The sequence below is a fragment of the Hydractinia symbiolongicarpus genome, chromosome 15, assembly GCF_029227915.1.
Source record: "Hydractinia symbiolongicarpus strain clone_291-10 chromosome 15, HSymV2.1, whole genome shotgun sequence".
In the NCBI taxonomy this organism is placed as follows: Eukaryota; Metazoa; Cnidaria; class Hydrozoa; order Anthoathecata; family Hydractiniidae; genus Hydractinia; species Hydractinia symbiolongicarpus.
In genome coordinates, this window is record NC_079889.1 from 9,243,084 (window position 1) to 9,269,971 (window position 26,888).

At 34.3% G+C, this 26,888-nt stretch overlaps 4 protein-coding genes across 5 annotated transcripts; 2 read left to right on the forward strand and 2 right to left on the reverse strand.

The window, feature by feature from the left end:
• The first annotated feature begins 438 nt into the window (after positions 1–438).
• On the forward strand, positions 439–9,722 carry LOC130628742 (uncharacterized). Of its 2 annotated transcripts, none has more exons than XM_057441736.1 (4): positions 439–582; positions 6,714–7,432; positions 7,558–7,677; positions 7,790–9,722. In XM_057441736.1, the coding sequence occupies exons 2-4, from the start codon at positions 6,731–6,733 to the stop codon at positions 8,393–8,395; spliced, it is 1,428 nt and encodes a 475-aa protein (XP_057297719.1). In that variant the 5' UTR covers positions 439–582; positions 6,714–6,730; the 3' UTR covers positions 8,396–9,722. The 2 variants fall into 2 exon arrangements, with proteins under 2 accessions (XP_057297719.1, XP_057297720.1); XM_057441737.1 differs by lacking the exon at positions 439–582 and adding an exon at positions 4,411–5,498.
• Positions 9,723–10,321: 599 nt separating this feature from the next.
• Positions 10,322–14,653, reverse strand: LOC130628748 (uncharacterized). The gene is made up of 2 exons (XM_057441747.1): positions 12,354–14,653; positions 10,322–10,789 (listed from the first exon to the last, which is right to left on the reverse strand). Exons 1-2 carry the CDS (start codon positions 13,098–13,100, stop codon positions 10,625–10,627), a joined length of 912 nt encoding a protein of 303 aa, XP_057297730.1. The 5' UTR covers positions 13,101–14,653; the 3' UTR covers positions 10,322–10,624.
• A 3,454-nt stretch (positions 14,654–18,107) lies between these two features.
• On the reverse strand, positions 18,108–22,307 carry LOC130628750 (group XIIA secretory phospholipase A2-like). The gene is made up of 4 exons (XM_057441749.1): positions 22,122–22,307; positions 20,607–20,759; positions 19,132–19,199; positions 18,108–18,742 (listed from the first exon to the last, which is right to left on the reverse strand). The coding sequence occupies exons 2-4, from the start codon at positions 20,746–20,748 to the stop codon at positions 18,419–18,421; spliced, it is 534 nt and encodes a 177-aa protein (XP_057297732.1). The 5' UTR covers positions 20,749–20,759; positions 22,122–22,307; the 3' UTR covers positions 18,108–18,418.
• Positions 22,308–22,402: 95 nt separating this feature from the next.
• Positions 22,403–25,745, forward strand: LOC130628749 (uncharacterized). The gene is made up of 2 exons (XM_057441748.1): positions 22,403–22,554; positions 24,748–25,745. The coding sequence occupies exon 2, from the start codon at positions 24,884–24,886 to the stop codon at positions 25,481–25,483; it is 600 nt and encodes a 199-aa protein (XP_057297731.1). The 5' UTR covers positions 22,403–22,554; positions 24,748–24,883; the 3' UTR covers positions 25,484–25,745.
• Positions 25,746–26,888: the final 1,143 nt, after the last annotated feature.

The following is a 26,888-nucleotide window of genomic DNA, read 5'->3' on the forward strand; positions in this document are numbered from 1 at the left end:
ATGACAACAGAGATAGAAAAAAAGGGTAGATACAAGGTTTTCATTAACTTTTTTGTTGTATTTTTTAAAAGAGAGTTGAAAGAAAGCTATACCATTGTTCTAAATAGATTCAATTCTAAACATTGGACTCGCTCAATCCTTTTTTAAATGTTGAAACACGGAAACGATCCCATTGTGTAAATTAGAGTCGTTTGTTCTAAGTACAGTTTGATCTCGTTCATTAAAATTACATGTAAAAAAGAAAGAAGAGGATTCGCTTAATTAAGTTAATTGTATACTATTTTGTGGATTAATATATAGCCTGAAATTTCGTTAAAATAAAATTAAAAGTTAAAAAGTAAAGCCAGAAAAAAAAAAGCGAAAGAAATGTTTCCTATTTAACACTCCACCGCTGAGTTTCTGAATCTTAGCCCGATAAATATTTAGAATTGATAAAAAGCAGCTACACCGGAGCGTAATTAATGATACAATCAAGCCAGATGTTTTTCGTAGCATAGCTTTGATAAAACGAAGATGTTATCTCTTCTTTTGGGCGAAAATAAAAGAAGAAGAAGAAAAAAGATAATTTGACGAATTTGTTGAGTGAGTGCAGCCTAATTTGATTTCCGTGGAATATTTTTCCTACTTTGGGTTTTTCAATCCTTTCTTTGTTTACTCTTTGTTTATATTTTACTTTTTTATTTCCACCGTTTTTATATTTTGTTGTTTTGTAACAAATTTTAAAGTTCACAACATTCGTTTATTATTATTATTTTTTCAATGTTTGTTGATTTTTGTGTAGTTAGTCCTTTTTGTTATTTTTTTATGGTTTTTAATTTCTTTATGAACATCTATATTTATTTACATTTCTCTCATATTTTTATGTCTATGATTACAACTGTACTACCCATTCTCCCTCTCTTTTTTCTTTGATAAACTTTTTTAATTAGAACTTATGGAAGTCATTTTTAATTTAAAAGACAGTGTTTTCAAGAGCAAAATTTTAATATCAGCCTGTGTTGTTAAGAATAAGATTCGAATTTGACATTATTTCAGCATACATTTGTTGTTTTTCACTTTTATTTAATTGACTACAAAATAAAAAGATTAATCATTTTTTTAAATGATTGTTTCGCCGCTTGTTTGTTAGATCGCACAAATTCCAGCCTCAGTCGCTTAAATTTTCAACTTGGTCAGCAACCTTGTCTCCAGGGTTTAAGGGTTTTTCTACATTGGGACAGAATCTTGGAAAAAGACGCTTGCCTAGAGTGGTCACGTAACAAGCTCTGCTCAACAAAAAGAATTATTCGCCTTGCTTAACCATTTCTAAGGAGTGCGCAAATAATTGAGAGGATCGTTAGTCAGCCAAATTAACACGACGAGTTTAAGTTTTAGCTAGTTTTAAAGCAAGAACCCCCCCCCCCCCCCCCCACCTGCTTGTCAATTTTTGAGTTTTTTGTTTTTATGGTGAGTTTAAAAATAAAAGGTAGAAGTTGCATCCATCCCAAATCTAAAACGCCCTGTGGACGAGGTTGCTGGTCAGTTGGTTGCTGTAGGTTGCATAGTTCTCATTAACTTTAGCTAAAAATCGTTCGAAGTGTGTAACAAGGTTTAGGCCGAAATGTAACTTATAATTTCAACGTAGGATAACACATCCAGCTAAAATTCAGATTTTCTTGTAAAAAATAAGTTGGTTTCCTATAACCTAAAAATTTTAGCGTGGAGAATTCTGTACAAGATTGACAACTTTTGTCAAAATACTGTTTTCTGTTTATTTTATTTTTTAGTTTTATTGAACATGAAATGAAAGAAGTCTTATAATAGCACTCCTGTCTTGTGACTAATAATTTCTTTTGTTTAACTTTAAGTCTGCCTATGAGATAATTCGAAAGGAAGATGGCTAACATATTTCTCATAAATATATTTACGAATGAGATATGCCGATATTATCATGTTGTATTCTCCGGTAACCATAGTAAACGTTATATTTCTTATGTAACGAGCGCGCATGCGCATTACTCATGTTTATAAGGTAAGTCCAAGTGTCTAGTGTCTTTGTTCTCTTAAAAAAAATTATAATGCATGTAAGTCTGTAACTATTATATAGTATCGACCAACCTCGTCCCCAGGACCTCTTTTCGCTTTTTTGATATCGCGAAAAGAGGTCCTGGGGACGAGGTTGATTATCGACCTATTTCAAAAATTGAAAAGTTTATGGACGCCTGATATTGTTAACATTTGCACGTTTTTCTTTTATTGCTTAGCACCTCTTTTCTATTTACGCACAAAACGTTTTCAACTGGCGCTAATTTGCCCAAAGCAGGTGTGGTAAATGGAGTTACGTTTTACACGCCTAAAGCTTGGTTCACCCTGGGCGCTAAGTGGCGTTAATTTGCGTTACTTTCTAACGGTACCAATAGCTCTAATAAAAAATCGTCGACATGCACATGATGTAGCAGAATTACGTAGAGCATCAAAAGATGACTTGAAAACATGGCAACGAAAGTGAGCCATGCAACTAGACTACGTAAGAAAAACGTCACAAGACAGAAAAGAGGTTCTATTTAATCTCGGAGAGTGGCTGTCACGATATAACAACAAGACAATAGGCGCTGGGAACGAAGCTGTGGTCCAAAGTAAAGGTGAATGCTTGTGTACAAAAGAAAGGAGGAGGATGTTAACTACCTTCACACTATGTGGATATCCAAATTACTTTGAAGAAAACAACTAAATGGCATTGGGTTCGACACCCGAAGTGTGTCATCGTTTTTTAAATTAAACCTCGAAGGAGAGTAAGAGTCATTTTTGCGTCACAGAGCATCACGCTGTCACGAGGAAACGTTTTGCTTCTTATATGTGTTGAGACAAGAAAATAGTTTGCGTATCTCTCATGATTAAGCTCGGTTTACACTATGGTTTCAGTATATTAAATAAGCTTAAATAAGTTAAACCACTCGTCGTGTTTGTGTTTTAATTTTTGACGTAAAAATCTGTTCTCCAGTATTCAGTTATCGTCGGTAAGTCGTGCAAGAGATATAATGAATTAAAAAAACATAGTATGTTCAAGACAGTTGAAAGCAAGCTTAACAAATCACGACGTTTTAAGAAAATTTCGCTATATACTTTGAATTCACTGGAAAATATACACGCTTATTTATAAGAACAATTGTATAAGAACAAAATCTTCAGATTTTGCCGGAAAAAAGGAACGAAATATAAACAGCTTCAAGTTATTATTAAGAACAACCTGATTATGAAATTGGCAATCCAGGATTTAAATTCTCTTCCAAACCTCTCTTAAACTTAAGACTGCTTGTAGTTTTTTTGACTCGATTGTTTATGAACACTATTATAGAGCTCCATTAGCAACAAAAAATAAATATATTCTCATATAAACACAAAATTTTCCAAATAAGAACAAACAGACTGATAAGGTTATAAAAAAAAACAGCTAGCCTCAGATGATCGTATTATACTTCATTTTTTTATCTCGCCATTAGACACAGATCATATAATGTTGTAAGAGATATTGCTTGTGACATTATAATTATGCATGAGTCATGAAATTCTTTTCGTTACTATAAAACATGTTGTTTCCTCACCAAAACAACTCATCACATGCTTAGCTTATTTACTTTAAAAATATTTTCTTCAAGAAATTGACACACCATTCAGAGATTTGATCTCGCACCTCGCGAATAACATCCCGTGATTGTCACAAGCAAATATCCTTTGTAAAATAATGACGTCACAAAAATGTCAGCCTATTTTTTGTTTGCGGTCTGACAACGGGTACAATCATTTTGTTAGTGGGGGTCTGAATTTCCAATTTTTTTACAACCTAAGTGTGAGGCGCGCATTTAAAAAAACCTTAGCACCAACTTTGTGTTTGCTCCATGTGCTTAGCACTTTTCAATAGCTGCGCACGGAGGTGTCAAAAATATTCTGTATAGTTAGTGAAAGTAAACTTCCTCAACAGGCCCCTAATTTTTATCGGTGTTAATTTCTTTGTTTTGCATTCGAGTGATATGCACGACGGAGTTGAACAATGAAGAACTATTTTAATAAATATTTACTGAGAAAGCTATTAAAAAATTTTTTTATTCGTTTCACAGTAGTCTGGTAACTAGTTAATGCGAAAAATTTTACTGTGGCAATATTGAGCTCCTGTTCGAAATATACAAAAGAGAGCAGGGAATCGAGCAAAAAAAATCAAAACATTTTTTAGCACAAATCATGAGAACTTGTATTAAGAAGAAGTCTAAAGAAGTTTAAAGAAATTTAAATAAGTTTGTAGAATTTTTTGTTCTTTTCGTCTCTCAAGCTATTTCTACCTTGTGTTAAGAAAGTCATGGAAAAAGTTGGTTTTTTTATAAGAACGTGAGATTTTTTAATTTACTAAAAATTTTGCTCTGTGTATAAAAATATTCTTTGTGAAGAGATTTGGTGTAAAATCTTCTTCACACACTGTTATTGTAAATGATCATGGATATTTTAGAAAAAAAGAAAAAATGTAAAACCGATACAATTTGTCTCCGGAGCTCTGATGACGTGAAATATTTTCTCCACATCAGTCTCATTTACTCCGCCATATTGGCACACTTTTTCGTTTAATCTCATTTCGGATTTAATCCGATTTTGACGTCATTAAGTTGCTCGGAGTGCGCTGTTTATATAAACGGATCGAGCTATCGCCGTTTTGAGGCGAAAATTCAAACGCAAAGCAAGGCATACTTGACGCACGTTGCTCCATAAATCCCCTATGAAAATTCGATCCTTTCCGACGACTTACGTAATGACGTCATATGATATTGATGATTACCGCTTTAAGTGAGAGTTCTTATTTAGGGGAACGATCGGATTGTATCCAAATAAATTTTTTAAAAAACTAGTTGAAAATCGTTGAAATCCAGAATTATGTTCTTAATTTTTAACATAATTTCAGCTTCAATGCTCATTAAAACTAGGTTTGTATAAAAAACATTGAGCACGGATAGCCTTTGTTTAGACAAACGAAAGATTGTCCCGTGCAGGTAAACTAAGGTATTAAGATAAGTTCTAAGTGGTTGCCATTTAAAAACATGGTTTGCCATGCACCAGTGAATAATAATAATTGTATTTAAACACCTAGTTACAATGTCATCACAAGAATTTGTTATTACACATACAAATAAAAATTTCACATCGTTGAATTGTTGTTTTTCCATAAACATAGCAGCTGTGAGGCTTCATTATAACACGTGATTTACCACGTGCATAGAAGTTAAAGGAATTTCACATTTTGTTATTCAAAAATAGCATAATTATATCCTAATATACTGTGGCTCTTAACTTAATTATAAATATGTAATAATCGACAGTGCGAACAGGGTTTGTTAACGTGTTGTTTTCCCTTAAAGTTGAACTTTGACCCGAAACCATGGAACGATTAAGTCTGATTCGGGGTTAGTTTTCTTAACATATAACAAATTGAATGACCGTGAGATACGAAGCGAGGTGTATCAGGTGGGGCAGTTAAAGTAAGAAAATATTAAACTTTTTTTTATTTAAAAGAATATAGATTCGAAACGATGCGAAACGAAACGATGCGAAACGAAACGATGTGAGACGAGACGAGACGAATACGATATGGTTATAATTATTATGAATTTTTTAAAGAAATTTCTTTACTTTAAAATAAGAGATGATTTTAACTTACGATGTAACTTCGATACGATACGATTTGACACGGTGGAATGTGAATAAAAATGGAGACGGTTATTGAGAAAAAGATATATCACACCTCTCCTCACGGTTTTTTTGATGGGCAAACTGTAAACCCTGGTAGTAGCTACGTCAAAAAGCTTATAATAATAATTGAATTTATGTAAGTCTGGGGTGGTAATCAAACCATATAAAGTAATATAATGACGTAATCTGTCGTGTAACTTCGACTGTAAGGTTGGCAATTACACTGGAATGTCAAGAAACAAAAGTTATGTGTGGCTTCGTTCATGAAAATTTTTCCAACTATTTTTAAACACGAGCCTTAACAAGGGTTGTGTGAACAAGTTCTGTTAACGTGTATATTGTTGCATTTCTTTATTGTTTTTCATATTACTCAATTTAAAACCAAACCATTGGTAATGTAAATGGGGTTTTAGGGGATCGTCGTTTTAAAAGTATGTAGAGCAAAAACGAGTTCAATAGATTTCACGCACTTTATTATATCATCATAGCCATCATCGGACGATTTTTTTCCTGTTCTAAAATAATCGTAAATCTCGTAAAGAAATTTGCACGAGTGAAAACCTTCGCATCGACACTAGTGGCAGTAAAAACAGACTTCTGCTTGTTGAGTAAAGAAGAAGTCTCAGCATAATTCTTAATATTCGTCCTAAAATTTAGGACTTCAGACCCATAGGAACAAGGGAGTAATACCCCTGTCAAAAAATACCTCCATCCTACGGTCCTTAAGTTTTATAAGCTTTGTTATAAATTTATGTTGTTCATTATGTTGAATGATCAAAGTAAACTTCTCCCCGGTGGTGTTTTTTGTATTAAAACTCCTCCCCAGTGGCTTTACTTGTGTTGGGTATGTCAGAGTTAATTAGAAACCTTGTTTCCAGGATTTTTACCACTACTTTCTTATCGTCCCAAAATTCTTTCAAATCATCAACCAGAAACAATTCTCTAATCTTCTATGGTGTAGAATTTATTGCTCATATAACAAATAATTTATTTATTTATTTTAGTGTAAATACACTTAAAAATGGCTCCTAGTTTGAGGAAATCGTCATCTTCTGTGGACGGCATTTTGGATGGGGATTCGAAGGATGAAATCAGAATAGAAGAACTGAAATCAAGAAATATGGTCGAAGATAAAGCATGGACATACCTAACTTTAAAGAGAATTGCTTTTCTTCTCTTTTGTTTTGCCTCGATTATTTCATATTTTCTCGATTTACCATTTTATGCATTTGTACTGGTCGCAGTATTATTATTCGTGCCTACATTTAGTTTCTTCTTAGGAGTCAATAATTTTATTTATACTTTGACCGAGCGTCGCAATCTGGTCAGCAAAATTGATCATTATGTAAAGATTTTAGACAACGATGTGAAACGTGAACATAGTGGACATTTTATTCCGATAAGAGATTTATACGAACTATACGCAGAGGGAAAGATTGATTTTAAAGGTGATGTCTTAGACTGTTTAGAACACAGAGACGAGTATGTTACGTACAGGCTTCAATGGTGGCACTTGAAATTTTTCTTAACAAAATTTGTACCGGAAATGTTGCATTTTAAAAAGCAAGACAAAGAGCAGGTGTGTGATCACTACGACCGCGGAAACGACTTCTACGAAAGCTTTCTCGGACCGTTAATGATATACACGAGTGGTATTCAGTACACCGGAAATGAATCTTTGGAAGAAATGCAAGAAAATAAAATGGAGGCTGTCTGTAAGAAAGTTAGTAAAAAGTCGTGATTATACAGAACGCTATTTTAAATATTTTCTTTATGTAAATCCTCGTTAAATTTTTAAAGTTACCTTGGTTGCGCTTACTACAAATTTTATATATAGTTTCTCTTTAGATTCTGCTTCGAAAAAACGACACACATTTGGATATTGGTTGTGGTTGGGGCACCTTAGTAAATTATGCAGCTGAAAAATATGGTTCATCTAGTACTGGTGTAACCATTGCACAAAATCAGGTATGTTCACTTCATAATTCGTAGTAATTGCAACTTCGAATAAAAGGAAGCCCAAAGAAACAGTAATGGTTTGTTAATTTATCAATCTATCATGTCGTCTGTGTTGGTTTAGATCGAGTGGGCGACAAAAAAAGCTAAAGACATGAAGCTGGACATCCCGAGTACATTTCTCTGTATGGATTATCGAGACATTCCGAAACGAAAGTATGACAAAATAACATGTCTCGAAATGGCCGAACATGTCGGGGTCCGATTATTTCCGACCTTTTTGTCTCAAGTGTCGGATATGTTGGAAGAAGACGGTGTTTTCTTTTTGCAAATTGCTGGGCTTCGACGAGCGTGGCAGTGGGAGGATTTCTTTTGGGGATTCTTCATGGACACCTACATATTTCCAGGAGCAGATGCTAGCCTCCCATTAACGTTTCCAGTAGCGCAACTAGAAGCAGCTGGCTTCGAAGTTCAATCCGTCGAAACTATCGGGATACATTATTCGGAGACAATCAAGCGTTGGTATTACAACTGGGTGAAATCGGACACCAAAGAAAAGATGATCCAAAGTTACGGCAAACGACTGTATCGCGTGTGGGAGATTTTTTTGGCTTGGAGTACGATTATCGCGCGTCAAGGAAATTCAACATGTTACCAAATTGTCGCCCATAAAAATCGGAATGGGTTTGATAGAAGAAGGTTTTACCTGAAAGAAGCGGAGAAAGCATGAAAACAAAACTACCAAATAGGGTTTTACAAGAAACGAAAATTAATTTTTAGATAGTGCATTTACTTTGAAGTTAGATTTTATAAGCCTAAACTGTCATCTTGGACATATTACTGATTGGCTTTTTTTTAGCTTAGTATAGTTTTAAAAAGTTTACCTTCAAAAAAGTGGAGTTCTTAAGGGGGATTTTCACGAAGCGAATTGAACGCCGAATTCGACGGCGAATTGTATCTGAGCATGCGCAGTTTTGTTTGTTATGATTTTGCATCGAAATATTCGCTTCGCTGAAAAGTAGAAACAGCTTCTACTTTTTCGCGGCTAAAGGTTTCGCTGCTACTTTTAGACCAATCAGAATGCAATTAACCAATGTAAACAATGAATTTGGCGTCTAATTTATTTTGTCGTGAAAATTAAAAAACGAATTTGCCATCGAATTCGCCGTTCAATTCGCTTCGTGAAAATCCCCCTTTTTAAGTGAATTAACACTTAATAAAATTGACTTACTATATTATCAACAGTTCTTTACAAATAAAAGAACATCAAAGTTATTGTGTTTTTATCACTGTTATTTTCTGTCTAGTTTTTTTTGCGCATGCGTATAATTTATCGAATATATTTTACGAATAGAAAAGAGTTGTATACCGTACCCTCGGCTTGTTGCTAAAACTACCCAATATTTGATATATTATTTTTGAAGCACTTATAACCAGGAAACAAAAACTTAAAAAAGAGAATTCAAAGAATTTATTAAAATATCGAACAGTTCTCAAATTCCAGAGAAAAGGTGACTATCGGCGTTACCTTTTTTTTCGATAGATTCAAACTGAAGTGTTAAACTTACTTGCTTATTTATTTAAAGCTACAGCAGAAGAAACGCAACAGTATCCTGCATTGTATTAGGTGGAGTGAGCTGACAAACGGCGAGACTATTACGTCACTTTTTGAAAAATTGGGAACTATAAATTTGACGAGAATTTGAAAAAGACAGTCATGTGTAATTGAGCATGATGTTGCTAAAAGTTGAGAAAAAATAACTTTTTAAAAAAAACTACGCAACGAGGGTTTATTCAAGGGTGGGCTAATTCCGCCAAAAGACTATTTTTCGGATGGACCATTTTTTGAGCACTTACGGTATGCAAGTTTAGTAGAATTCTTTACTTTTGAAAAAGTATTTTTAATTTTTTTTAAATACATTAGGAATTTCATTGAATTTCAGCCTATAAGTCCAGATTGCAGTGTTTATTCTTCATCAAAAATGTATTTTATTTTAAATCATGTATCTATTTTTTTTTTCGCAGAATGTTACAATGTTTACAACATTGGTGTTTGATTAACTTGTTTTAGAAATCACCAAGTATTAAAAAAATTAAATTAGTGACATGGATAATCAGAGAAAAGTTGGAGAATTATAGAAAATTTTAGTCTTTCGTGAAGTTTTTCTGTTTGCTTTAAAATATTTCCATATCAGGTGACATTTTTTGATGAAAAATATTTCCTCGATACATAAAAATTTTTAGTCCTTATATATTTTTGGGGTACGATAAATAGAATTTAAGTTGTTGTTATTAAAAAGCGAAATTTCGCAAAGCGTTTTTACCTTAGTCAAATAAAATTTACGTATTATGGTCACACACACTAAATATATCCTTCAAGAATGTACACATTTTTTTTCATTCGCGTGTGTGTTCATTATACGTACAACAGTGCTTTTGCTGTGCGCAGGACGAAAACTCCAAGGAACAAAGGCTATAGTAAAAACGAAATAGAGATAACATTAAAATTAGATATAAACATATTACATTGCAGTGATTTAGAGTTAAAAATATAGTTTTTATTCATGAAAAATATGCCCTTCCCAAATAAATAGTCTATTTAATATAACAATAATTGTCTATAATAATAATAATAATAATAAGAATAGAATAATTTTTTTAAACTTCAATTATTTAAGAAGAATTAATGATTCATACATCATGTACAATCATACGTACGTTCCTTGCACAATTATTGGAAGTATTTGTGGCCACCGTACTTAAATTACTGTCAATAAAAAAACTTTATTTTATTTCTTCAAGCACAGTTGAAGCTAATAAACAGGTTAAAAACTCACATTTATAAGACGACACGGATACTTCAACATTAATTCATCTTCTTAACGCGCCGAGAAACATCTTCTCCGATGAAACTATTCTCCGTTGAACAAAGCGAATTAGAGAATCATCTTTTTGTGCCTCATGACAGAGAAATTTGTGTGAAAATGATGACAAAACCAAGAAGAAGGAGAGCAGCTCCACAAAGAAAATATTTTGGTAGCTGACCAAATTCTGAACAGCTTCGTGTATGTTCACTTCTCATGTTCCGTCCATTTCTTCTCTTCGCTACTTTCTCTTTCAACACCTACAAAGGACAACATACATTGTTGTTATTGTTAAATTGAAACACCTTCCGATAATCGTCGTTACACTCACAAAAAATTAATGCACAAAGCATTTTGATGTACTGTATTTTGCACTGTACAAACTTTAAAAATTCGACATCACAGTGCGAAAGCGCATTAGGCCCTTAACTCCACCTCGATTCCAGGTCTTTTTTTCGTGGTCGCCACAGTAGAAAACGATTAATCCTTTTAATACAAAATTGCTTTTACTTCACAGGTGTGAGATGCTGTACGGAACGAATATTTAAAACACAGGAGGTCTGGAAACGAAGGTGTATAAATAGTTAAAAAATAGCGTCATAATATCCTGCATTGAAAGAAAAATGGAGTTTAACACCTGTCTGAAAAACAAACAAGAAGCCCTGCTAATTCGTTGTGCCAAACATTCGAAGAGGTTTGGTGCATGAAGCTGAATATAAAGCACACAAGTGACATTATATCTTACAACAAACGCAAATAAAACGAAACATGTCATAGAAAACTCACATTTTAAAAGAAATTGCTAACAAAAATACAGCCTATCATTCATCGTTGAAAGTCTTGCGATTGAAACGTTTATGGTCTTAAACGGCATTTAGTTGAAAAATATCAAAATTTTGATGTGAGCATCATTTTCAGCATACTTTTTTTATTAACTGTGCTAATTTTTGTCGAAAATAAAGTAGTTTTAATTTTTGGACAAATTTTTGCCTGTAATGACATTTAGGTGACAAAAAATCGAATTTTTGTATCATCATCATTTTCAGCATACTTTATTTGTTAACTGTGCCAAATTTAGCCGAAAATGAAGTTGTTTTAATTTTTGGACCAATTTTGGCCTAAAATGGCATTTAAGTGACAAAAATCAAAATTTTGATGTCGCCATTATGTTCAGCATACTTTTTTCGTTAATTTTGCTAATTTTTGTTGAAAATGAAGTAGTTTTAATTTTTGGACCAATTTTGGCCTAAATTGACAATTAACGTGCCAAAAAATCAAAATTTTGATCTCACCATTATGTTCAGCATACTTTATTTGTTTACTGTGCAAAATTTTGTTGAAAATAAAGTAGTTTTAATTTTTGAACCAATTTTAGCCTAAAATAACATGTCGGTAACAAGAAATCAAAATTTTGATGTCACCATCATGTTCAGCATACTTTTTTTGTTAACTGTACCAAATTTTGTCGAAAACAAATACCAATTTTGGCCTGAAACGTCATTTTAATGAATTCCCAGTACTTAGAGAGCTTGGGTACGAAGTTTAAATCTGTGACGTTGCAGTTGACCATTTGGGACAAGGTTAGTTAGTTAGTCAGTTATACCAATACTATCCTCCTCTCAGAGGAACGTAAAATCCCAGGGTCGATTTTTTCTCAAAAAATGCTCCGAAAGAAAAAAACGACGGTTTTAAAGAATTTCCTACGCTTTTGGGCGCGGAAATTCAATAATTGTCGCTGTGGCGGTATGGTATGCGAACTATTTTTGTGTTCCCGTACAACGAATATATTTAGTAACTTGCTAATTGCGTTTTTAAATTTCTTACCTCTTCTATGTTCACATGTACCCCCGTAACTGTTTCATAGTCTGGTGGGGAATCTATCAAAATGTTTTCCACAAGAGATTTATAAGACGGAGGTAAAGAGTCATCGATAGTAGACGAATGACAAGCGTTATCTGAACCTGAGACTTTTAAAAATGAACTGTTGTAAGTTGAGATATCTTTGTTACTGAATATTATCTCATTACGAGTTCTATCAGCTATTTCTTCTGATATAATAATTTCACAATTACTGTCATTATTTGAGACCACAACGCTGTCATTTGTTAAGATGGATAAATTATCGGTGACCGGTAAATTGGAAATGCGTTTAACGTGATTCGCACAAAGTAATAATACTGAATTGTATTGCTCTTCATCGCAGGTGCCTTGATTAGAAAAATATAAGGTATCGAGCGTTTTAGATTGTCCTATGTGGAGTGGAGTGTTATTTAAGGAGTCATTAAAAGAATCTAAGGATCTCGTATCATCTCTCTGTTCTGCGTTTTCTCCTTCGTTGATACAAACATCTGAATTGCGCATATTGTTTTGTTCAATACAAATTCCATTTTCTCGAATTAAATTTTTGGTAGGATTTGCATTGGTACATGCTTGGTTAGTGGAAATATTGTTTTCTTGCAGCGCAACATTAAGTTCTTTTTTGTTTTTGCTTGCTCTAACATCTCCAATTTCATCTGCTTGCTCAGCAAGGTAACTTTCAACAACTTCTATTTTAACAGAGGTGTCAGTCATTTTTCAATTTTTTGCATGCAAAAGCTGTTTCAGTCAGAGGCTATATATAAAAACAATATGGAAAATATAAAAACTTATTTAACAAACAAGAAAATTTATTAAACATGTCTGACAGCCAGGGAGATAATCAATCAAATTACGTACAGTCAAGGAGGGAAAGGGTGGTTTATTATGTACGCACACAAACTTTCACTATTTCTATTGTCTTTTGCAGCAGCATAAAAACTGACTTTTCTTGAAATATAAAAAGCAGAAATTGAAATCATGACCTCCAACAATATATATATATCCTAACAGATTTCAAAACAAAATCTGTGTTACTAGAAAACACTACAATTATAGAAAAATATATTAAAACAGGGCGTCAAAGGTGACGTCATAAAGTTCGTGTAGAAAATAATGACATCATCATGACAGCCTTAATTCCGCTTGCTAATTTCGTATTTCGCATCCACAAGTGATTGCGTTGGTTGTTTCTATATTAGCATCACGCATTTATGGACTTAAACTTCGTATGTAGTGTAGTTACTGTATGTAGTTACTATTCGTATTCAGGATTACTCATAGTATAACCTTATTGATGTAAACAATGAACTTCGACAGAAAGATTGGTCTTGTGTTTACCATTAAGTGAAGTGAAAGCTGTAAAGAATCTCAATACTACCTTAAATGAGACATTTAACAAACCTTTACCATTCATTGACAAGTGAGTTAAAGGAAGGCATTGTCCTTGGCTCGACAAAGATACGAAAGCTGCACAGAACAACCGTGACAAAGCACTATGTTAAGCATGCCGTATGAAGGACGAAAATAACTGAAAAAATCATAAGACACTCCGTAACCATTGTAACAATTTGAAGAAATATGCGAAAAGCAGATTCAAAAAAAATCTACTAGCCAAAAATCGTAACAACCCTAAAGGTTTCTGAAGAATCATTAAAAAGATCTTTCCTTCAAAAGCCTCACACAATGCCACATCATCCGGAGATTTTAAAAAAGTACCGGGTCGAACGTTTTTCTGAACATTATGTAAAAGTAATTCATTCACTTAAGTCGAAAGCCATCCAATTTCGGGATTTTGTTTGGCGAGACCTACACTCTACCAAGAACATTGAAACTGTCTCAGAATAATCTATTCTGAATCAGTTAAAACAGCTGAAACGAAAAAAGGCTCCCGGTCTAGATGCTCTACCTCCAAACATGCTGAAAGACTGTGCGAAAACCTTCTACAAGCCTCTGACACATCCTGTTAACTTATCACTCAGGAGGAACACAGTACCATGCGTTTGGAAAAAAGAAAAGGTTACACCAATATTTAAAACCGCTAGTGCCAGCTATCCAGACAATTATCGATCAATTTTGGTGTTACCTATACTTTCCAAGATTCTTAAAAGAACAGTCCATGCTTAGCCCATTTAACACCTTGAGTCTGAAAACTTGTTATCTGAAGACCGACAGAGCTTACCTCTGCTATGTTCACCGATAATATTCGCATGGAGGCAAACAAAGGCAAGCTTATTGGAACGGTATTTATAGACTTGTCCCAGGCATCTAACACAGTCGATCATAGTCAACTGTTTGCCAAATTACCATCGTACCTGGTTTACAAGTTATTTCTCGGACGCACCCAACTTGTTAAAATCGAAGGAATTTGATCAAGCGAGAAGTCAATATTCAACGGTGTCCCCAAGGCTCGATCTTGGGTCCGTTACTATTAATTTTATTTTTTAATGACATTGCTGATTCACTCTTGCACTCACGTATCGTCATGTATGCAGATGATGGAGTAATTTTCTACGCCGACAAAAACGTCAAGGAAATTGGAAGGTGCTTGAATGAGGATCTTGAAAAAATCGAACAATATCACTAGAGACAAATGAACTTGTTATAAAACTTAAAAAAAGGAAAACGGAGTCCCTTTTCTTTTTTGTAGAGCGAAGCGATTGAGTAAAGTCGGCAATTTTGAAGTAATATATCGATCGTCTGTTATCAACAACGTCGCCGAGTATAAATACCTTGGAAATATTGTAGACGCATCGTTGACACTTAGTAACGATTTCGACGAAACTTTGTCCGTACCTTACGAAAACTGCAGCACTTAGCATCTACAATTTCATGTTAACGCCAGTCCTGACATACTGCGGAATCATCAACATTAACTTGACTAGAACACAGAAGGAAAAGCTACCTTATTCGAACGCAGGTCAGCACGAATAATCGGTGTTAAGCGTGTTTCTTCCATCAAGCACTAAACTTACAAAAGATCTGCTAATATTGTAAGAAGCTGTTTGAATAGAAAAATGTGTGAGAACATTAACGAATACTTTAAGGTAAATGCTCATGCCAAATACATACGTAATAATAATTGTCGCCTCAAGATTCCCCCTGTTAACTTAGAATTTGTTAGGAATTCTTTCTATTATTTTGAATCTTATTTATACAATGCTTTTCCTTTACAAATTAGGAAAGAAACAATAACAAGAAGAAACAACAACAACAGCAACAACAACAACAACAACAACGACAACATCAACACCAATAATAACAACAACAACAGCAGCAACAAAAATTGAATGACTGTTTTTTACCATTAAAAGTCTTTACTAGTAAGTATGAACACTTTTTCATTCTAGAACTATCAAGGATGTGCGTTAAGGAAGTGGTAGTAAAGGCGGTTATTTCCAAACCAATTATAATTCCATAATAAATAACCTAATAGTTGGCAAAGCCTAATTAAGTTGGAATGTTGAGTAATATTTGCTTTAGAAGGGGAAATTCCAGCCAAAGGAAACGTAAACTTGTAAGCAGCTTTACATGCAACGTGACACGTAAATGTTTCCTTTTTGATCACGCAAAGAAAAACAAAGCGAGAAGCATATCTTTTCGATTCTATAAATTCTTTCATAGAACACAGGGAAAAAAAATATTTTAAAAATTCGAATTCACGCACAAAAGCATTATGTCTCTGCAATAACCTATATTTATCTCCACAATTTATAGCTATTCTTAAAAATTGTACTGTGACTATATAATGCGAGATTTCGGACCAACCGTGAGACAGGTGACAATAGCCGTCCATCTGTCTGCCTATCCGCAAAAATAGTAATTATGGACGAAAACAATTTGATATATGTAAGACGCATTTCCGTGAATTTTACACCAGCTAACGACTGGTCTCTATAATAATAGCTACCTTTTGTATGTTCACAAAAAGATATAGGATATTTTCCGTACTTTTGGGATAAAGGTATGTGCTTTTCGTAAAAAAATTCGTCTTTTCTTTTAGTCTACAAAACAAACTGTTGCTTTCATCAAATTCATGCAAACGACCTCAATGCCGGCATTTTTATCAATCACGGGATCAGAAAAATACAGAAAACGAACCTTGCACTGCTAACGTTATTTCGAACTAACTTCAATCCAAGGAAAAATTGTTTCTTTTTTGTATGTGGTGGTTAGAAAACATCAGATCTGTCAATAAGCAAAGCGCCAGTGTGAGACAAAAAGCCTGGAGGACTTCGGATTGTTTTTTTATCCCCTGCTCCAGGCTACCTTTTATGATTTACAACCTGTTAGTTTATCCTGGAGAAGAGGTTATTAGTATTTCAAGGAAATACTGCATCTCCAGGGTAACATTTTTAACCTTAGCCTTTTTAGCTTGGTTTATTTTATAGGAGGTATTTCGTGAATTCTACCACAAACTCTATTACCACACCTTTTTCAGCGCATGCGTAATCTCTTTTACTTCTATACATGATGTCTGACTCAAACATGGCCGGTTGAAAAAAACGTTTCATACCTTCACACGCACGGTCTGATGACGAGAAAAAGTTTACTTCACTGTTGTCATATCACAAATTGGGAACACTTACTATGAAATCTCCGCATAAAAAAATGAGCATAATTATCTTTAATTATTGACAATTTTATTTTTGTTGGTAACATTTAAGAAGGTTTTAAATTCACCAAGTTACTTTTAAAACATTTTTTTTTAAAATAGCCTTATAATTTCCATTTTAAAGGTGTATGGTTCTCCGTTGTATTTTTTTAAATAGTTATTTATATTTTTTATTATAAACCATTTTTATTTGTTTATTTCTTATGTTACCATAACAACCATGATGTATGGGAGTGTGGGAGTATCTTTCTGTATGTTTTGAAGTTCAATTTACTCATTAAAATAAACATATAATTACTGACAATTAATTACGACACATGAGATAGTTTTCTTAATATGTTTTTTTGCACATTATGAACAGGAAAAAAAGACATTTAGACTTTCTTTCACTCTATAACACTCGTGTAGCTTTCTGATCTGTACCCTACGTACTTTGGAAGGGTTCTCATTCTTTTGTGATGTGCAAGTTTATCCTTACTCCGACCAGATAGCCAGTGTTCAAAATAATCGTCGAATGTTTAAATAAAATGATTTTTTTATATATCCTGATTCACCACCTTTACTTGACGTACTGTATTACCCTATAAAATTATACCCTCCACTATCAAGAAAATTTCTTCTACAGAGAGTATTTTTTTGACTATGGTTTTTAGGTCACCTAGTTTATCTCAAAGTTTTCAAGGTGCGACAGAACCTATGTCCTATGTTCTTTTTACTTTTGGGGCCTCTGGAATACTAGAAATAATTAAATGGTCTGTACTTTTCTTTCAGTTCCGTCGTATTTGTTTCTTGTCAACATGCATAACCGCGTTCAAAACTAATTTTGTTTCAAACACACAGCACCGGACGTCTGTAATATTGAAGATTAACATCAATCAAACTGGAAAGCCAAAGTTTTGAGAACACGTGTTGCTAAAACAAGAAAAAGCTACGCCAGTTCAGACAAGTTTCATAACCATTAGCACTAACACTTCCATCATAACTTTCCTTGGTGCAAAGGTTTGACGTAACTGTTTGTCGTAGCGACGATAACGAAGGCATCCAAATTAAATATATTTTCCAAATTTTTTGTCGCGTATTTGGTCCCGACGCACAAATAAAAGAAAATGTGAATGGCGAAAATATATTATTACAGTGACTAAAATACACTGTGTTTCACGGCGTTTAAATTATGTTTTATATAACTTGAATAAATATAAAAATATATAAATCTACGTGTTATGAATAATAAATATACCTTTAAAAATTCGAATTTGTGTCAGCCTAAAGTTTGGTCAGGAAGCAATAGGAAAAAGAAAACAGTTTGTAATAATATGAAATGTCACCGATCAAATGATCGGATATCTTTTTGTCACGTGTGATTGTTTAAGGCGTCGTAAGAACTTGGACTCGGTTGAAAACCCGTTGAGTAAAAACATAATTATAATTCTTGCTGTTCTTCTATTTTCTTTATCTCTTTTTTGCTTAACGTGCGGCCATCACATAAGCACGCGTTGCGCTGTGCCTCTTTGAACGCTGCGCAGCCTAGACCAACCGTGCCAGAATGCATCAACTCGATCAACTGTTTACATTCCATCGATTTATCATTCGAACGTTTTCGATGAATGCTTTCGAATTCGCACGCGTTGTTTAAGCACTCTTTAAACTCTTCGTCGCAATTGTCTCGATTTGAATTGCATGTGTCGTAGCACAAATCGTGTTCGTTACAACATTCCGTAAATCCAGGGTGATCAGACACATCAAACTAAAAAAACATGAACACTATTTCTTTCAGTGCTTGGAAAATATTTGACGCGAGTTGTAAGTTAAGGGGTGGTGATGTTATGGGTGCAGGGGTGGTGATGTTATGGGTGGGGGATGTTGATGTTATGAAGAGGGGTGGTGATGTTATGGGTGAGGGGTGGTGATGTTATTGGTGGGGGATGGTGATGTTATGAAGAGGGGTGGTGATGTTATGGGTGAGGGGCGGTGATGCTTGAAGGAAAGGTGGGGGTGGTTAGGTCCTCTGGAAACTTTAACTCTAGTTAATTAAGTAAAAAACCCAGCTACCAATTACTTAAATACAATGACAAAAAAATTAGTTTTGAAAAGACTTAACGTCCATGAAATTTAATTTTCTCTTAAGCAACGCACCTTTATACCCATAGAACCACACCCATTGCTTGATGGGATGTGTCTTGGATTTCTTGTAGGCTGATGTCCTTAAAAAAGCCAATGGAATAAAATTGTCATATAAAGAGTAAGAAATTGCATACTTGTAACATTTAGTAACAATTTCAACATTAAATATCTCGAACAAACTATTCAATAATTTGTCCTTTCAAAAAGATTCAATGTGATCATTTAATGCACTTGTTAATTCAAAAACCACTCTGTACCTTTGAATTACCTTCCAATCGGATAGCATGGCGAAAATTTGACAAAATTGATGACTATTGTCAACATACGCAAAATTGAGTGCAAGTTATAAATTCCCTTACATATCGAAAAAAAATTTGCTGTTTCGCATTTTAACAAAATTTCATAGCAGATCTACAACAGACAAACTCCAAATAAATGCTTTATAAAAAGGAACTTTGTGTTCTTACCCAAACTTTCTTGGGTTAAGGAATATTCCTAATAATGTGGTGTAAAACAACCTTTTTTAAAGTCAGTCAGTCAGTCAGTCAGTCAGTCAGTCAGTCAGTCAGTCAGTCAGTCAGTCAGTCAGTCAGTCAGTCAGTCAGTCAGTCAGTCAGTCAGTCAGTCAGTCAGTCAGTCAGTCAGTCAGTCAGTCAGTCAGTCAGTCAGTCAGTCAGTCAGTCAGTCAGTCAGTCAGTCAGTCAGTCAGTCAGTCAGTCAGTCAGTCAGTCAGTCAGTCAGTCAGTCAGTCAGTCAGTCAGTCAGTCAGTCAGTCAGTCAGTCAGTCAGTCAGTCAGTCAGTCAGTCAGTCAGTCAGTCAGTCAGTCAGTCAGTCAGTCAGTCAGTCAGTCAGTCAGTCAGTCAGTCAGTCAGTCAGTCAGTCAGTCAGTCAGTCAGTCAGTCAGTCAGTCAGTCAGTCAGTCAGTCAGTCAGTCAGTCAGTCAGTCAGTCAGTCAGTCAGTCAGTCAGTCAGTCAGTCAGTCAGTCAGTCAGTCAGTCAGTCAGTCAGTCAGTCAGTCAGTCAGTCAGTCAGTCAGTCAGTCAGTCAGTCAGTCAGTCAGTCAGTCAGTCAGTCAGTCAGTCAGTCAGTCAGTCAGTCAGTCAGTCAGTCAGTCAGTCAGCTTAAAAAGTGTGATGGCTACCTGGAACAACATTACATGGGACAAAACCACAAAACAACACAGAGTCAAGACAAACATTTACGCAAAGTAATTACAAGGATAAATTTTAATTTAGAGGGACTGTCAAAAACTGTTAGCATCAAATCACAAAGCAACAATGGAGAGAAAGGAAAGCAGCTGCAATTTGAAAATGTAATCAGTTTTTATACGAGTTTATGAAATGTTTATGAAGGATTGCACTGGTTATGTTGAACAAATCCATATTGTGTGATACTTTCTCTCCTTATTGATCAATTTTAAAGTTATGGTTTACTTTTACTAGTGTTATTATAAGTTTAAAACCAGACAATAGACGTTGAAACCAACCTTTTGGACATTTTAGCTCACATGTGTTTTGACCAGAAAGTATGGAAAAAACCTTTGCTAAATTTCCCAAGCCACTAAGATCTTGAGTGCTTGCCTGAATCACAACATAGCACAAAATTTGAAAGATTTTTTTCCATTCCATTGTTTTTATACCTAAACACAATCAAGTTGTTTATACATACATTAATACATACGAAACTTCAGGTATCAAATTTGTATACCATGGCACGAACATCTTTTCAATAGCTGCTCCTCTATAAGCATAATTTAAAAAAAATAAAGACATTCTGAAGGGTTGCAGTTTTTGCCCATTTTTTGGCATATCATGACGAAGAGAAATTTCTGTCAATGCTGGTGGGAGGGCTGTACCCCATATGTATGCCTAAAGTGGAATAACAGACAGATTGATGGCATACTTCATCATCTTGCATTCATCCATTTGTGTTAACAGTTAAACTGCGGAAAGTTTGTGTAGCCAGGGTCAATGAGCTTTAAATGTTTAGTCCTTGTGCATAAAAGTGGCACTTGCAATTGCAAATTTAAAGTGTAATATTGGTTTCTCTCAGGCAATTCTGGTATTACTCCACTAGTGTTATTTATAAATCAACTGCAGCCCTGCTGTATTTAAGTTTTACATAATGATTTGCAGAACAGGTGCCTTGTATAAATATATATCAGGTTTTTTTATTAAACCAAGCTGATGTGCAAAGATGATCAACTTTGTACTGTGTGATTCGAACAGGATGTTTGCCACATGTACAACAATCGAATTTTCATACCTACGTTTACCTCTATGTGATCTGCAGTTAAACTCTTATAATAGCTATCCATGGTAATTGGTCATTGTCAATGACGTATAAGAACTTAACAGGGTAAAGTCTCCTATTCAAGGTACATGCATTTAAAAATATTGACTAGCCTCGTTATTTGATCATGACAAGATAGCATCATAAGATTTAACATATAAACCTTTTTGAATGTTTACATTTCGCGCGGAAAGCCCTTCTGGCTCGAACAACTGTGTGGCAGGCAGAAAGATGTGAAAGCTTGCTGAAGAAAAGTCCTTTTCAGCACATTTCTTTATACGGAAACATAAGGCTTTAAACTATTATTGAGTGTAGCTAGATGGATAACTTCTATTTGACATATGACTAAAAAGGACCTCACTTTATCTAGCACCTGCATTTTTTTGCCTGCCATCCTGCCATGTAATTGTTAAAGGGCGGAAATTGTAAACATTCAAAAAGGTCTATTATTACTATATATACATTTTTAGGCCAATAAAGACCTCCTATCAGGCTGGTAGACTGAATATATGCAAGTGAATTTAAATGACTTTTGTCCCAGATGGTAATTTCACAAACAATGTTTAGTAACAATTTCAAAAACATATTTAGGGGTTTTTTCATCACAATCATAGCTAACTACCATCAAGTTAAAAAAAGAATTTGTAGAGACAGCCAGAAAGGCGTTAGCTAACTAGAAGAAAAACAATGCAAAAAGTAGGTTTAATACCTGATGTTTCTTTGTACTTCCGGTTTGTCAAAAAGAAACATAAAAGCGAAATATTTGTTTACGTTTTTTGTGTCTATTTACAAGATTTTCTATGTGCGTCTACCGCATATGCAATCGATGCCATATAATCCTGCTAATAGGCAGTAGTTGTCTTCAACATTTTTTCAACGTAAAAGAACGTGTCAAAATCATGTTGAGGTCGATTTTTTACCCAGTCTCCGCTAAGTTCCCAGAAATTAAATATAATTTCATAACCGTTTGCGATCGATGTAAAAAAAATTTGGTTCATGGGTTCTGGAAAATAATTATTGCACCACAGAACAAAATGGAGACGACATATTACATCAGCAAGCTTGTCATAAATACTATAAAAAAACAAAACCCATGATTTCGCCTCCAGTTTAAAGTCAACCAAGATGAAGTGAAAAAATATGTAAGATTTTTGTTATATTTTACTTTCGGACCTTGTTAAATTTTAAAATATCTTTCTTGTTTTTCAAATTTTGATTTCTCTTTCTCCTTTTTCTAGAATTATTAGCTAACTAGTCGATAAAACCCGTGGAAAAATCCACTTAGACAGAATAACAGTAAAAAAGAACCATTATTTAAATTTTGATGACGTCAGCAATGATCTGTCAGCAACAAAATATTTTTTCATGGAAATTTGTTTTCACGTTGCCTCTATTGTGTAGAGCATAAACTGCTGATCAAGACAACGTATATGATCATGTGGTTTTAATAAGCAATTAATGAGATATAAAGGTTTAAAATGTTTCCTGACGGCAGCAATGGCCTGTCAAAACCCCAAAAAATTTTTTTAGAAATTTGTATACCTGTTGCCTTCATCGTATAGATCTTGAAATGCTGATCAAGAAAATGTATAGGATCATGTATCTTTGACAAGCGGTTGCGGAGATATCAAGGTTTAAAGGTTTTTTGATGACGTCATCAAACCGTCCATTCCGAAACAGATTTTGGGACCCAGGTTTGGAAAACTTACCAAATTGGTCCCAGGTGGTCCCTAGTTACCCACGCGGTGAAAAATTATTGACGTCACCACCTTGTTTCCAAGTTATTTGGCCTCAAAGTTTTAAGCGCACTGTAATGGCTTAATTAATTTAATATACTTTCCTTTGACGTCAATACTATTTTATCTGTAAAGTTTGGTAAATTACAGAACAATTTTGTAGGCGATTCAACATGGGTGAGTGAATGTTACCATAGCCCCGGGTTAACCCAAGCCATGTGAGGGAAATTGGGAAGATGGCACTGTGTGGGCCGTTGGATGTTGCCGGGAGTTGTCTAGTAGAGCGCGGGCTCTAATTGGGTCTGCGTAGCTCAAAATGAGCATTAAATACTCTAGGACTCTCCATCTACGCCATGGCCCCTCCTGGAAATAATAGACAGGGTATATCCCTCGATATTTGTGAGGCTAGCCATGTAAAATATGCACATCTATCTATCTATCTATCTATCTATGAGCATAATTATGGTAACTAGCTAAATTTAAAATTTATGTAAAATGTTCAAAACGCGTAAAGTGAACGGCCAGAAAACATTTTTAACTTTATATGACTTGTCAAAATGTTAAATTAACCCCCTTGCAGAGCATACTCTTGCATAGTTAGTGAATCTTCTTAGTCCAAATTCTATGTAAAGAACTAATCAAGAATTTTAAAAAAAATATTTAAATTTCTAGACAACCTTTCAAGCTCTTTCATATGCAATTAACATTATTTCTCACGGGAGGTAACCTTTAAAGTTCCAGCAGTAAGAGCCAAAAGTTCTAAGAACTGTCTATATGGTTTACAATAGTGCTGTAAATCTCCAGTTAAACAAGGGGGTATATACATGGTTATCATTAAATATTCGTGAAACCCACCATAACATTGGTTTTGCTCACATATATATAATATAGCTATGTACTATTTTAAGATTAAGCTGTCATTAGAATTTCACCCAAGCGTGCCACTTCATTTTTGTAGTCAATAATTTAATGAATTTAAATGAATTCAAGATTTATTTTGTTTTCTCTAAATCACCAAGTTGAACATTTGTGCCCTCTTTATTTATAATAGCTATAGCTGTTGAACATACTTTTTTATGTTCAACATCATCTACTAAAAATATGTATGATTTTTTGGCAATTTTTACTCCCCATGAAGCTTTGACGGACAAGACAAAACCTATTGGAATTACAGGAATCTTAAGTAACATTTTAAAAGTATTAGGCTTCTTTTCTTTTTTAATGATTAGTGGTTATAGCTCTCGTACTCTGTGCGGGAGACCGGGGTTCGATTCCTCTTGACGGCGATTCAACATGGGCGAGTGAATGTTACCATAGCCCCGGGTTAACCCAAGCCATGTGAGGGAAATTGGGAAGATGGCACACTGTGTTGGCCGTTGGATGTTGCCGGGAGTTGTCTAGTAGAGCGCGGGCCCTAATTGGGTCTGCGTCGCTCAAAATGAGCATTAAATACTCAAGGACTCTCCATCTAAGCCATGGCCCCTCCTGGAAATAATAGACAGGGTATATCCCTCGATATTTGTGAGGCTAGCCATGTAAAATATGCACATCTATCTATCATGATACTTCATCACATTGATTGTGTTTTTCATCATCTAGAAAATGAAGGTTCAACCAACTGTTCTCTTGGAAGTTACAATGCTGTAGAGAGAATTGCAGGAGGGACCCTGCTTCAAACTCATAACTATTAAAATGTAAATCCAAAACACTCTTTAATGCATAGTCAAAAGACACAATGGAAATCCAGCAAAATTGTCCCCGAAACAAAATCAACATGGGTGTTGCTAATAATGTAGCAGAATTAAATTCATACGTTTTGGAAAACATTGTCAAGAAAAAAGCATATAAAACTGCTGTTACTGAACTTCATCATAAAAGACAACAAAGAGATTTTCTGTCCCTAGTAAAGAATATTACAAAGGATTCTGACAACCAGGCTTACTTATCATACAATGAGGAAGATTTATCAACATTTACCGTGATTCTGAAGCCAAATGGAGGGCTATATTCTGGGCACTCGTTTAATTTTAAAATTCATATGCCAGCAAAGTATCCCGCAGCCCCTCCACAGATTACTTGTATGCAACATATCTACCACCCTAATATTGACGATGAAGGAGAAATTTGCTTAAGTTTGCTTGATGATTGGTGTGGAGACACCAATGACCTACGGGATTGTGTTATTGGTTTGTTGTTTCTATTTCACCATCCTAATATTGATGATCCTTTGAGTCCATATTTTGACCCATATGAGTTGTCAGAAAAAGAATTTCGTGAAAATGTTGAAAAGTCTTTGGTGGGGAAAGCGGTGGACGGAGTCATATTCAAATTGTAAAACTGTTTTTTTTAAAATATGCAACACCAACTGCTATGTCTGTAACAGTTATGTCTTCTTTCAAGCAGAAGGTAAATTTTCTCAGTGAATAATTTAACTAAAAGACATTGAACATATCCGTATCATAAATTTTTGAAATTTTGGTTTTCAACTGCTTTGTTTTTTAATGTTTTATTGTGTAGTATATAATTTAATGTTACCTTTTTGTATATTTCTACATCATTGTAATTTATATTTGTAATATTAAAACTTGTGATATAAATCTATTTTTTTATTGTTAAAAAAACCCAGAGACGTGTTTTTTGGCGTGAGGACGAAGATGAATAAATACTTACATAAACTCTTTTACTAACGATGACGAATTTTGGGATCAGGGTCATTTTTCTTTTCTATAAAACTCCTAAGTTAAGTCTTAACCCTATAAGATTACATTCAGATTTGCATATATTTCTACATACTGGCATTGCGTAGAGTCAATTTTTAATAATTTTTTGCGTTTTCGTACTTTGGAAACTCATGTAAGAAGAATTTTATGCAACTGTTTTTAAACATTCAGAAATGAAACACTTTCCAAAAAATTTCAAAAACTTTATTTAAATACCTTGAAAACAAACAATGTGCATAACTTACCCAAGAAAATGACAGTTTTAGGGGGGTTACTCCTAGCTAAACAATAAGGTGAATAAAAAGAAAGTGTAATGCTTTATTAATGTAAAGAAAGATTTTTTGCTCGACTTCAACAGTTACGAGAGGTTCTATTAATTGTTTTATGGAGTTCAAGAAGCTTGCAACAAGTTAAAAATGAAAAATCATTTCCCAAAAATTGGTATAACTCTTCCTCGAGTAATTAAACAAAATGTTAGCTTCTGTCAACCTCGTCCCCAGGGCTCTTTTATGACACGCCCATGATATTCTGAAGGGAATATCTTGGGAATATATAGGCGTAAAAAAGCCTTGTGGAAGAGGTTGAGCTTCTGCACAGCGCATAACTCGCAAAAGTTTGGGAACTTTGTATTTTCTTTAAGGTACCTTTTATTTACTTGCTTTTTAGTTACGTAACTGGTTATTATATCATCAAATTTGAATGGTTTCTACTTTACTTATCCCTAGGCTGATATTCTGACGGGGAACAAAAAACAAATGTTTTGAGACAATTTTGGCTAACTAGTCTTCTCCTATCCAACTTCGAGGCTCCCTCTTCTCATCATTTCATACAATGTGTTAGATACATATTTTAGCATCAGCCATTAACAGAAAATTATGCAAATATGGCAAAATTTAAAGTCAAAAATATAGAGTGGAACGTCTAATTTATATCAAATTAAGATATGAAAAGTTTATAGTTCCACTCAAGTTAATCAACAACTTTTGGAATACTCTGTAGACACCTAACGAAGTAATCTTG

Bases quoted from the DNA above. Each gene is read 5' to 3' on its own strand.
- LOC130628742 (XM_057441736.1), top strand. From the start codon at position 6,731: ATGGCTCCTAGTTTGAGGAAATCGTCATCTTCTGTGGACGGCATTTTG. The intron at 7,433-7,557 runs GTTAGTAAAAAG...GTTTCTCTTTAG, and splicing joins TGGAGGCTGTCTGTAAGAAA to ATTCTGCTTCGAAAAAACGA. The intron at 7,678-7,789 runs GTATGTTCACTT...GTGTTGGTTTAG, and splicing joins TAACCATTGCACAAAATCAG to ATCGAGTGGGCGACAAAAAA.
- LOC130628748 (XM_057441747.1), bottom strand. From the start codon at position 13,100: ATGACTGACACCTCTGTTAAAATAGAAGTTGTTGAAAGTTACCTTGCT. The intron at 10,790-12,353 runs GTAAGAAATTTA...TGTCCTTTGTAG, and splicing joins TACATGTGAACATAGAAGAG to GTGTTGAAAGAGAAAGTAGC.
- LOC130628750 (XM_057441749.1), bottom strand. From the start codon at position 20,748: ATGGAATGGAAAAAAATCTTTCAAATTTTGTGCTATGTTGTGATTCAG. The intron at 19,200-20,606 runs GTTGGTTTCAAC...GGCTTTTTTAAG, and splicing joins TGAGCTAAAATGTCCAAAAG to GACATCAGCCTACAAGAAAT. The intron at 18,743-19,131 runs GTGCGTTGCTTA...ATGTTTTTTTAG, and splicing joins GTGGTTCTATGGGTATAAAG to TTTGATGTGTCTGATCACCC.
- LOC130628749 (XM_057441748.1), top strand. From the start codon at position 24,884: ATGGAAATCCAGCAAAATTGTCCCCGAAACAAAATCAACATGGGTGTT.